General features: G+C 34.0%; 1 protein-coding gene across 4 annotated transcripts in view; it reads right to left on the reverse strand.

The window, feature by feature from the left end:
* LOC105838074 overlaps nucleotides 1–13,208 on the reverse strand; it is a 93,548-nt gene that overhangs the window by 57,603 nt on the left and 22,737 nt on the right. The window contains exon 1 of one of the 4 annotated variants that reach the window (XM_036283312.1): nucleotides 1,848–2,195. The exons of 2 other annotated variants lie outside the window; for them this stretch is intronic. In XM_036283312.1, coding sequence (XP_036139205.1) covers nucleotides 1,848–1,851 — 4 coding nt within the window. In that variant the 5' untranslated portion in view covers nucleotides 1,852–2,195. Of the gene's footprint in view, nucleotides 1–1,847; nucleotides 2,196–13,208 lie in introns of those variants that run through there. One more of the 4 variants, XM_036283316.1, reaches the window with a different exon arrangement.

Here is a 13,208-nt window from a genome sequence, read left to right on the forward strand (position 1 = left end):
GATAGATGGAGAAATTGTTAAATGCACAAAAATCTAAATTTATCACTTATTACAACAAAATACAAAATAGCGCATTCATGTTTTGTGTCTTGTTCATACAATTTATATTCTGTCTTTATAATATGTTCTAATTTGCGTAATTAATTTATGTACATCATTGTTCATTAAAATTTGGAAATATTAATAACAACCACTGTTAAGTTAAACCGTTAGTAGAATTATTAGAACAAATAGTATGTATATTTATTTAAATTATTAATGTATTTAAATATTTATTTATTAGAAATAAAGGTTTTCTCAAAAAAAGACTAAATAAATCTATTTCTTTCAAAATCTAAATTATAGCATCAAATCACATTGCCAAGAATATTCCGACAAGAATCAAACAAAAAATATAAATATAAATAGTGAATAAATATAGAATTTCTGTAAGTATAAAACAAATTTAGAAATTTATTTTATTATATCTTTTTTTTTCAATAAAAACTTGAAATATTAATTAAAGTTTACAATTTTATTCTTATACCTAATATATGTTTGGAAAAAGCTTTGACTATTTTGTATAAGCGAGGGGGAATATTAAAAATTAAAGGCAATTTTTATAAAAAATTATTGCTTTTTAATAATTAATAACTTAAATAATGTTTCCTTCTTTTCCTTTATCAATATTAATTTTATATAAAAAGAATAATTGTGAAATATTGTGGAATAAATAGAAATAGTACAATTTTAAGAGGAAGAAGAAAAATCTAGCAAGAGAAATTTATTTCGTTAATGTTTTTAAATATAAACTTTCAATTAATTAAAATCAATTAATTAAAATCTATAACTTTATTCTTGCATCTGTTATACGGAGATAAACATGTTTGCACCATGAGCACTTTGAAGACAAGATATTTTTCTAAAAAATTTAACTTTTTGCACTTGTTTAGTTCTCATCGAAAATCCTTCAATTATTTTTCGATTGTTGTATAGTATTGTCTACAAATTAAATTAAAAAATACTTCTAAAGCGTTTAGTGCAACATGTATCACAAGCTTGTTAAAGATGAAATTGATTATCATTGGTTAAGGCTCTCTGGAGACTTAATGACAGTTTTTCCGCGCATGGGAACACAACAGATTAACGTGTGCAAGTTTACAATCTTGAATTGTCGCGGTCGGATGCTTACGCCCCTAAATTCGGTAAACCTAATGACCGGTCTAGATCCTGAATGATCACGAGGATCTGCCATGCACCTGCGTCTAATCAACGAATCCTAAATTGCTCATAGAGCGACGGGTATGTCGAATAATTTCTCCCGCCGCGGTGCACAGCACGTAATTTGTGTAGCAACTAATGTCTCGTAATCCCAGGCGCGTTCGCTCCGAAACGCAAACGAAGGGGATAAATCTTCCTAATTTCGTTCGGGCGGACAGTGGCATTAAGGACACTGGACATATCTCCGCGTTTTGCAGCCAAAATGGAGGAGGTGCACGTATAAAATTTGTTTTCCGCGTTTATTCGACGTTACGGCGCACTTACAACACTGAGACACGGTCCGTTTCCAGGCTCGAAGAATCATTTAATTAAATCCTCACAATGAGGAGAGACCCGTTTTAGATTAGAACCGCCGTATTTATTTTCCCTAAATCAATATATCTTCATCCCACGTAAACGATTCTCACAGCGTCGTCGTCTCGCGACACAAAGGGAATTGTCGACTTGAATGTAAAAACAGAGCGAAGACCCTCCCGGTCTCGGGGTCGAAAAGAAAGCGTTCTTCCATTTTCGACGATAGACGTTCTTCCCGTTAGAGAAAATATTTTCTTGGGAAACTAATTAAAAGTTAAATCAAATTTAAATACCCATTCGTGTTCGCCGGTCAAAGTGCAAGCGTTATCCGAGCCGAGCTGAGCGGCACTTTCACACGTTGCGGATTAAAGACACTACTCTTGTTGACGATCCGCCGATGAACCGCCGTCGTCTGAACTGATCACGAGTTCGATCTTCAATCTCCGGCTGTTGTTCCACTCGCGGCTCGCACAAGGCGTTATCGATCATCCAGCCGCGTGTCGGCGACCGGTGCCAACGACAATGACGGCACCTAAAATACCTTGGCATTCGTCACGAACAAAAGACCGCTTCCGGCGCACAGACGATTGCGGGCGAAAACGAGCCGCTATTTAGAACCGTTCTGGACCGTCGCGCCACTGGAATCGCTCGGTCCACACGAGATCCAGTATACTGACACTTCCCGACGTCACCGGCCAGACTTATGCTCGCGCTGGGCGAGCTATACTTAGCCGGGAGGACCTTCGATTTCCGGCGGCTCGTTTTCGGCGAACGATCTTCGGTGGAAACCACACAAAATATACAGAACGAACGCGAAGCGGGTTTGCGATCGGAAAATTTCGAACGTGTCGTTCTCTCTCCGCAATTTCCATTTCTCGTGAAACTATTGGAAACACATGGCATATTAACATTAGAATAAATAATGTTACTTAATCAATCAACTATTAAATAATAAATTTGGAAAATAATGTATAAAAATAGATTGGTTTTTACAACTACAGTGCAAAAAATAATGAAAAATATATTAAAAATGCTTAATTATTTCGTACATGCACACAGCGAGTAGAATATATTATTTAAAACTCATTTTTAAAGAAAAAACTAATTGTTTTTTAATAAAATAATTTTTATACAATAGAAAATAGAATTTTTTAATAAAGTACAAGTGTACATTGACAGAAAAAAAATGCTTAACTCAAATAAATATCCATTTGAATAGTACTAATAACATATTTTATAGAAAATGAATAATATTTGTTTCAAATAAGAAATGTTTCCTAAATTATAGAAAGTATTACTTTTGTTTTAAATAAGTATTATTGATTTTCTATAAAATACGTTATTGGTATTATTCGAATGAATATTTATTTGAGTTAAGCATTCTTTTCTGTCAGTGTAATAACGGACTCTTCTAAAAATATTAGGAAATAACAGATTTTATTTTAAAATGTGCACATTATTTTATTACAATAAATACACGATTTATAATGTACAACAAAAAGAGCAAATTCTCAATACTGAATTCCAATTTGCTATAGTGATTCATTAGTAAATGCATTTCTACAGAATATAATGTTAAAAAATGCAATCATTGACTATAGTATTTATCATGTAGATAATACACTGAAAAAAAGTAATATATCTATTAAGATATGTAATTGCGAGCTGCCAACTACAAATATACTTAATACAATAATATATGCTATTGCAGTATCAACATTGTACTTGCAACATTAACAGCAAATATAATTGTATTGACTATTATATGTAGTTGGCAACCCGCAACTACATATTTTATTGGCTTTTTTCCTGTGTAGTTTTGTAAACTTATGAATGTTTAATTAATAGAATTATTGAAGAAAATTATGTATTTGTCTCCTTTAATATCTCACTTAAGAAAATTAACTTTGTTTTTTGATTCTCGGAGCAATCGAATGAAATGTCAAGAAACTTTGATTAAATATATCACAAGCTAGAAATTAAAATAATGGATCCCGAAAAAGTTTCAATGGATTATATTGAGTTATGAAATAGAACATTGAATTAAAACATATTCAAACAAACCTGAAATAGTTTCGTGATTAAAACAGAGAGTATTGATGCTATACTAATTAGCGTCGCGATATTGTCCCCCCCCCCCCCAAGCTTAAAATAATGAATTCGATAGCCGATTTCCAATTATCCGTTTTATAGAAACAGAGTGACATGATATGCGTAACGAGGACCGTTTAATAATCGTTCCTGCTTAATGTCAACATTAATATGCATTCCGTCGGGACGGATCAACGGAGATTCCTATTCAATCTGCCAATGCGCCGAGCCGCAATAGCTCTGCTGCGAACAATATGCGCCAAATGGCACAAACGCGTCGCGATACTATTTCCTTATCAATTTTAGATATAATAGATATAAATACAAAACAGAGTAGTAGAAATATTATTGACCATAAGTATATTTTCCCTGGGCAATTTTCACATATTACTCTTCGCTTTCCTCTCTCGCTTCCGGGTATCCGATATCAGCGTCTAATCCAAATAATCGTGTGATGATCCCGCGGAAAAAGAAACGTCAATTGGAAATCGGAGTTTCAGCGGGGTTCGTTTCCCGTTTGTACGCACAACGGATTGGACGGAATTATCGGACCGTGTACACGGGAAAAAAAACCCCATTGACAGAAAACACATTCGGATATCGTGTCCCGTTCTTTCATTTCCAAAATAGGCTTTTCCTAAATACTGAAAAAGTTGACGTTAAATTTCATATTCGCGTGTACCCCGCGCATGTATCTGCCAGATAAAAATCTAGCGCAGCCGAAACGAACCAACGTGTATAAGCCAACAAGATTCCATCGCGTGATTCTCAGCCCGCTTCCTTTCAAACACGTAAAAAAAAATTAATCTGAAAGTTGTGTGATGATATTAAAGTTATCAAATTAAGGCGTATCGCGATAAACGTTGAAGAAAACGCGAGCTAAACCGCCGCGGTCGCGTTGAACTCTTTAATTGCGAAAGGAAGGAAGGCGGATCGTTGATCTAAAATCTCCACGTTCGTGCATGAAATAGCGGTCGACCACCACGACGCCCGGCTATATTTAGCCCCCGCGCCGTTATCCAGCACCGCTTATTTTCAACGCGAATCTTAGAATAGCGGCACGGCGGCGGAGCGGTTTATCGACCAGAGCTTTTCTCACGCTGGCAAGACAGTTTTCTACAGCTGGAATTATCCGGCCGGTTTATAAGCTCGCCCGTAAGCTCGTCTCAACGGAAATTTTAACGATAACTACAATTTTGTGCGCCAGAAGGTGCCACTCCCTACGCGAGACGTTCGCCGTGTTCTTCCCCCGCGATGCATTTGCGCCTTACGCTCATGGTCCTAAAAGCATCCCTCGCATCGTTCTCCCTTGCCCGCATCTCTCGGAAAATAGATTTTCTAAGATAGATATCTCGACTTCTTGGCTCAACATGCGGAATGTCAGCATATGCGGCTCTATATACATACGGCGTTTCTCTTCAAAACTAGGTTGCGCCTGCTATTATTAAATAGAACTGTCATTACATCAGATGAACAAATTTCAGTAAATTATCAGTAAGAAATAGCCTTACATATACAACCACGAATCAAATTGCCCGGATACAGAATACTGGCAGCTTTTATGCTACAAATTTACCAGATATTATAATTTTAGTCGATTGGAGATGAAGATCATTGTCAATAATGCATTTCCATCAAAAGTGCTTTTAATTTGCAGCATAAAAACAAACTTCCAATTAGAAGTATGCAAATCGAAGTTTTTCAATTACCAAATAAAATGAAATCAAATCAACCTTTATTGTTTTTTGAATCGCGAACAGAATCGACAAAAATTTATTTAAATTAAATTAAATTAAATTGAATCATCAAAAAATAATTTTTAATTAATTATATAACTATTGTTGAATTTTTTAAATATATAGACAATATGGATTTCTATTGTAAAAATGTAATATTGATTACATAACAAAAGTCATTTTAAATATAGTTTTATGAGATTATCATTACAGAGGATTAATATTAAAATTTCATAAAATTAAAATTTTTGAATAATTTAAATAATAAGAATTTTAATCCAAGTCGAATCATACCTGGTTCTGAAAATTATAATATTTGTTAAATTTGTATCATAAAAAATAAGCTTTTATGTTAGGCAATTAATTTTGTGACTGTACTTATACATATATTTATTTTCTTTTTTAGACATGTGTATGTGTGTGTGTGTGTGTGTGTGTGTGTGTGTGTGTGTGTGTGTGTATGTGTGTGTGTGTGTGCGCAAAAAAAAATTCAAAAATTTTAGAAAACTTAAAGAAAAGATATTACTTCAGAGACATTTGCGAAATTTCTTGTAGTTTGCAAGTCTAACGGATGACAGGGTTCCGCAAACGTATTAAAGCTGATATGAGTTAGAAGGAGCGTGCTGATATGTGAAGTTAAAAATTCACGTTCATCAAAAGAGATAAAGTCACGACGGACAAAGTTGCGGCGACGGAGTTTTTAACGCATTCCGGTTTCATATTCATCATGGATCCGCTCGCCAATTCTCTCCCTCAAGTTTTTCTGGACCTTACTGCATTTAAAACTCACCGCCCAGGGCGAGTTCTGTCGCCAGTCCGCGTGTACTCCCTAAATCTTCTTTCTTACCGCTCTGACGTAGTAGTAGTGAGATTTTCTCTGCATCCGACCTACATGTTACATCTTCGAGTCGAGACTTTATGAGATTATAGCGGCGCGGTTGTTTACATTTATTTTTCGAAGAATAAAATCCTGAATATAGTACGGTGCAACACGCTCTTGACCTTCTGTTCAGTTCGTTGTTATTAAGTTATTATTTTATCAGCATTTAATCCGCATATCCAAAGTCCGCCGGAAAACGTTGAACGATAAACGAGCCCGAGAGATTGTTGATTTATCTCTGGCTTTTTACTTTGTCTCATCGCTCTTAACTTTCTCATCAGTCTCGATTTTGCGCTTTCCGTTGTTTGCCAATGATGTAAAGTGTTTTTGTGTCACGTTGTCGTTTTATTTGAATGAAAAACTTTTGGTTTTTCTTAACAAGCAAACTGTTGGGAGTGTACCGATCCTAATTATCCTCGTGATCCGTATTGTCTCGCTTTTCAACATGCAATACGCGTGTCGTGTTAATGGCATGAAGTACTTAAAGTACTTCGTGTTTACTGCGGATTCGTCCCCAATAATTAGATTCTCGTGGAACTTTTGGTCTAGCTGTCTCGCTCTTATTATCCTTCGTCGCAAAGTAGAAATTTCGTCAAATTCAAGCCGCGGCTGTATAATCCCAGAGTTAACATTTAATTGCAATAATAATCTGAGGAAAGTGCACTCTCTACTCACAATATTCCAATTACAGTTTCAAACAAATTGAAAAATATGGTCCTCATTGTAAATCCGACTTTTTGAAACTTTACTAATGACGTAATATTATGCAACTACTCGATAAAGATTCAGGCAATCTTTTATAAATAATTAGGTATAATAACAGATATATAATAATGGAACAAATTTTACAACTCCCCTAATTCAAATTAGGAGACCGATAAGAACATTCCCTAGACTTACAAATTATGAAAAATTTCACTTCTTCTTTCACAGCTTACTAAAGCGATATTTTTCTTTCAAATTTTCTAAAACCTTTTAACTTTTTTTATTGAAACATAGAGGACAGAATTCCTGAATACATAACGGTCACGTCAACCTCGTACTTTATCAATATTTCATATTTTTACTTAATATATAAAATCTAATATATAATACATAAGAAACTTTTAGGGGTAAAAATATGAAATAAATAATAAATAAATGATACCAAAGATAAGATAAAAATTTAATAGATTAAATCTTATATAAATTAAGCATACTTTAAAAATTCAAGTAAAATTGATGTTCATTTTTTATAATTTATATAGTTAATATTAATAAAGAATTATATAATTTTATTTTTAATTCTTATATTTTTATAAAAAAAGATTTATATATTGTAAAATATTTTACTATACATTTACTGTATATACATATTTGCAATTATTACAAAAATTAAATTGTTATTTTTATAAATCTGCCAAATTCCTTAAATTGTACGTATTTTATTACAATAAATTATATTAATGTAAGATTGATAAGTAATAATATAGACAATAAAACTAATAATTGATACGAATAGAAATATGTCAATTACAAAAATTAATTCATGCTTGTTTAAATTTTATAGCATATTGTAAAAAAAGTTATAATAAATTTATTTGATATTGATAAAAGGTTAATCATGAGGTAATAAAAGAGTCTAAAGCATCAAATTATCATTTTCAATGTTTATTTAACATACAAATCAATACACCAAATACAAAATGTAATAAAAAATAGTTTAATAAGTAACACACACTTTCTCTTGAATTCAAGACTTTGCAAGAAAAGGAATAACAAATGACACGTGTTTCACGAGAATTAAAAGAAGTAAGAGTAACTATGTAAGTATGATATTTCGTACACATAAAAGAGAATATTAAATGTCCAATATGACTTATAGTTCGAATCTCCGCGTTTCCGCATTTTTGAATGTACGGAGAAGTGCGAGGGGAAAACGGAATAAAAAAAAAAGAAGAAGAAAAAAGAGAAACAGTATCTCATCGCCGCCACGATGCGCGGCGGTTTTACAATCAAGTGCCGGTTCCCGCACGGATGCGTGGATAAAGTTATATTATTGCGGCGGCCCGACGGGAAAGAACGGCGTTATCGGAAGGAAGGAAACTTTGTGGAAACCGATTAAAAAGTTTGAAAAGCTGTGGATTGCTCTGAGTGAAACGGGGGAAGGGAGGGAGGGGGGGAGGAGGGGGTGGCGGAGACGATGGGCGGAGAGTGGACAGAATTTTATACGGCTTGATTAATATAAATTAATTACCGCGACGGAAATGAGACGCCCCGCGGAGAGACGTCCGGATGATGGTCTTTCGGAATCAAATCGCTGGAAATAAGCCGATCGATCGCGTTTAATTAAATACGATGATACCGTATCGCCCGCGCCGCCGAGCGCATTCCCGCTTGATGCCGGAAATCTTTCCGTGCCGTGTGAATTGCCCGCGACCGTGCGCGCGATTTTATTATATCCCACGGTAACGGTTTTAATAATTCAAAATGACGACAGACTGAATAATGGAAATATTGTAACACGCGTCTTTTCTCCGATAATAGCGGCTCTCTCCTCGAGCACGGCGTACTCCAATTCGACGAGCTCGCACAACCAATCGCCATATTATACAGCGCCAGGATAATACATAATGCATAAGGCTCGTCTCGCGCTTTTTCCGATTTATTATTTACTTTCACCGTTCGTACAAACTAATCATTTATTTGCAACGCCCAAGATGCTTTAATATTTGATTGCGTGTCTGCGGGCGGTTCGAAAGTGTCCCTATGCGAATGGAATAAAAATGTATGGGATGTAAATGACGGTAAATCTTCGTGCGCGGAATATATAACGCATAAAATAGTGAAAGAATGTAATAAGAGCTCCTCTATCTTTATAGAATAATTTTCGCCGTGTGAAATGTCACAGGCAGATTCCTCGTTTAGATTCGGTGACAAAAAGTCCTTATAATGTTAGAACGTCGAGAGAAATCGATTCAGAAACCATTTTCATTTTTGACGTTAAACTGCTTTTAACAAAGGACCATGGCGCACATCCACGTGCACGCGGAGCAATCGTCTACCGCTAAATCTACGATTTAACGTGTTAATAATAACGGACGCCGTTTGATTTGATGTAGCGTTAAACTCGCAATCATGGGGCGTCACTGTTAATTAATAAGATCATCACAATTGTTAACTCTGGCATTAACCAGGCCATATGATCGATTTATTGTGTACGAGCGCTACGCTTAATCAAACATTAGATTTCGCACCGTATTTATACAGAGGATGGATCTGTTTGAAAGAGTATAAGCAGTTTATGATTGTAGCGTAAAGGGAATTAGCGATATTGGATTATCACTGCGCTTCGATATATCATTTCTCCCTCGTAAATTGGTTGATCGGGATTACCTTTTCCGTAAATGATCTAATTTAAAATATACAAATAAATATGTTTTAAAGAGAATTAAAAAAATTAAACTGCAGATTTCAAAACACATATCGATTACAATTACAGCACTAATAATTCCAATAAAAAAATAAGTTCTAAAAGTTAAATTTTCAAAAAAACCTCATTTTTAAATCATTCTCATCGTATAAATATGGATAATTTCTCTCCGAGCGTATAATAAATAGGTACAAGAACAAAGTTATAAACTTTGATTAATATTTTGAGGATTTCTTTAAAAGAAAAAATGTTTTATTTGGTGCTTGCAGGAATTGTATATTTAATATTTACTTTTTATATTTTATATAATATTTTTTCACAATATTAATAATAATAAAGAAAATTAAAAAGCAGAAAATTAAATATTTAAAGTATAAAAAAATTTTTATGCTTTATTTAGAAAATTTTATAAATTTTATAAATTTGCTATTTACAAAAATTTATCTTTTATATTTTTTTATAAACAGTAATTTTTCTTTAAATATATGATAAATATAAGAACAAAATTTTAGGTCCTAATTAATATTTGGATAATTTATTAAAAGGGAAGTAAAAACTTTCTGAATTTTTCTGAGTCTTATGGAAATTTTATATTTATTATCTAAGATGACGATCCCAATTACGAATCAAGTCTTGATTACAGTTGAAATTTGCAAAAATTAAATATTTTACAGACAGACCTAAAACATTTATACAATCAACAGAAAATGTTTTAAAGTTTTTCTTTCATCAAAGTAAAAATCTTCTAGAAATCCCTATATACACTGCTCAAAAGAAATATGGCATAGAAAAATTTTAGGCAAAAATTGGTCAACTTTGACTGACGGTAACTCCGCGAAAAATTATCGTAAAATTATATTATTTTTTTTAAATTAAAGCTTGAAATTTCTACTTTAAGATACTATAGTTCAATTTTAGGTGTGATACATCTCTACCACTGTAACACCTTAAATGTAAGGGCTTGTTTATTATATTAAAAGTTACAAAGTTTGACGGAATGCATGGACTTGCTACATTTTCTTGCATCACCTCAAATCAAACTATAGTATCTTAAAGTAGAGATTTCAAGCTTTAATTTAAAAAAAAAAGCATAATTTTACGATGATTTTTTGCGGAGTTGCCGTCAGTCTTTGGCCAGTTTTTGCCTAAAATTTTTCTATGCCATATTTCTTTTGAGCAATGTATATTAACTTCTAAATATTTTGTACAAATGACTCACGTTAAAGGAAAAAATTCTGTTATATCATTTTGTGACATACTTTCTCATTTATTTTTATGTTGCAAAAACATAATTAATACAAAATATAAAACAGTAGTATAAAGAATTGCTGCACTATATAATGTAGACACTTTTTTACATTTATGTTTATGTTTCAAAGTTATTTTTAGCTTTTGGTTAAGAAATATTACTCGAAAATATTAACGTACATCAATGTACATACATTAACATATATTTAATTATACTGATTCATAATTGAGATTTGTACGTCAGTATTTTTAATTCTTTTTTTAAAATTTACATCTGATTTATTGAAAATATATTTAATAAGTACTCTCTGAAATTATAATATTTACAATTAATAATTCTTTTAAATATTTGTTCGTTAACGTTATTTGCTTTGCACAAATTAATAAAAATTATCTTAAATGATCCGCAATTGAGATCGTCATTTTATATTAATATGTATTTCTCGTTTTCTGTTTAATTTTAAAAAATTAATTCATGTAGTTTTTGTAGGTAACTTTTTAATTATACAATTAAAAATGAAATATAATGTTGTCGATTATTTTATCAGACTAGATAAGTAGAATATGAATATAGTTGAAATTCGTATATTCCAATGGCCGCAGTACGCATGACCGATAAAAATTCGATAAAGAAGAATGCACGATATATCGAAAGTATTGTGCAGAATTTGACCCAGGCCATTGTGCGAATTTCAAGTTGTCGATTTTCAATAATAGCAGACATTCTTCAAAAACGAACCTCTCGGAGCGAAGTTTTCGTCCGCGCGACGTTACCATTATTCTCACTTTTCGCTTATTCTTGTTATTAGGTTGAAAGCTGAGTTATCGCACCGTCCGCATTTTTTTTTCCTCCCCCCTCCTACCCCCCTTTCGCCGTTTCTTCCCGTTGCAGCTCGGTTTTGGCACGTAAATTAATTTGCGTGAGAGATCTGCTATTCTTCTGAGTTTTACGCAAGATATATCGTTCACATTCCTAACTCGCGCTCGTCGCTTTTTATTTTCGCCCCCTCCTTCCGTCCGGACTCAAAGATAGAATTAAGAACACCGTGCCGTTAATCACAACATTGTTAGCGAGAATCCGGGGTTGTCAGGAGTAATGTTCAATCTCTTTTTGATCGAGTTAAAAACTCACGTTCGCGAATTTGCGAGCTACAGGTAATGCTATTTACGGCCCAACTTATCCAATCATTTTAATTGCAGGCACGAAGTAGGAATTAAAAATACGTAATGCTGTTATGCAGGATTACGGTAGCGGGAGGTCTTTTACAGTATCAAGAATTATGGATCAATCTACCATTAACCCAGTTAAAACCATACCATTTTCGCGATTAATGTCCTGTGTTTAGGTTTGATCTGATAACGGGGGAAACTCTCTTTAAAGGGAGTTAAGACGTGCGTTTAGCCACCGCGGAAACGATCGTATCGGGAAACATATTAAGCGGCAGCTCGCTGTATCATAGCCGTATCATAATTCATAATAACGTTCTGTCGGTTCGTATTTAGGTTGCACTTGAGCGCTCCTCAATTTCGAATCGCATTAGCGGCTCTCGTCAGCACAATTCAATATTTCATTACCGCCAACTCCGTGATCCGGGTCCAGCTCCATCGACGTGTATTTGCGGACCCGCCGCGACGGCAAGAAGGAAAACTCGCAATTTAACAGATATTAATCTAATCGTCCGTGTTTATGCTGGATGATATCTGAAATATCATGAAAGCGCGTGCAGGCTCGCTGACCCGATTTTCAGGTGATTAATAAACGCTGAAACACGATAATATTTCGCCACGAGTCAAATTGGTCAGTCAGCGTTTAATTAACGTGGATGGGCGTTCCCTTCTTTTCTTTCTTTCTTTTTTTTTTTTAATACGTTAATTCGGCGTGTTAAACCCGGCATTCGGGTTTTTCCAATTATCCGCTTTCATTAAGTTGTCGGCTATTCTCATTTGTCGGGTCAGTACGGGGTCACTCGCTCGAGCGGTGCTGTGCGGAAAGGTTGGGAAAAAAGACTTGATTTCAGCTTTCGTCCGTTAAGACAGGACGGCTTTGTCCCGTGTCGGACTCGCGCGCACAACGTAAAAACCGCAAACTTTTGCCTGGCAAATGCGCTTGACTCTTTCCACAGTAAAACGACGTCCCACGCTTTGTCGCATTTTTATCGGCACTTTATTTTTGTGTACCTTAAGGATTATACATGGTACACATATTTTCAAAATAATGGAAAAATTATGAATAAAAGATTACTTTATCGCGGGCATTCAGGGAGGGGTTTAAGGGCTTAATCTTCAT

This window comes from Monomorium pharaonis, chromosome 2, assembly GCF_013373865.1.
Source record: "Monomorium pharaonis isolate MP-MQ-018 chromosome 2, ASM1337386v2, whole genome shotgun sequence".
In the NCBI taxonomy this organism is placed as follows: Eukaryota; Metazoa; Arthropoda; class Insecta; order Hymenoptera; family Formicidae; genus Monomorium; species Monomorium pharaonis.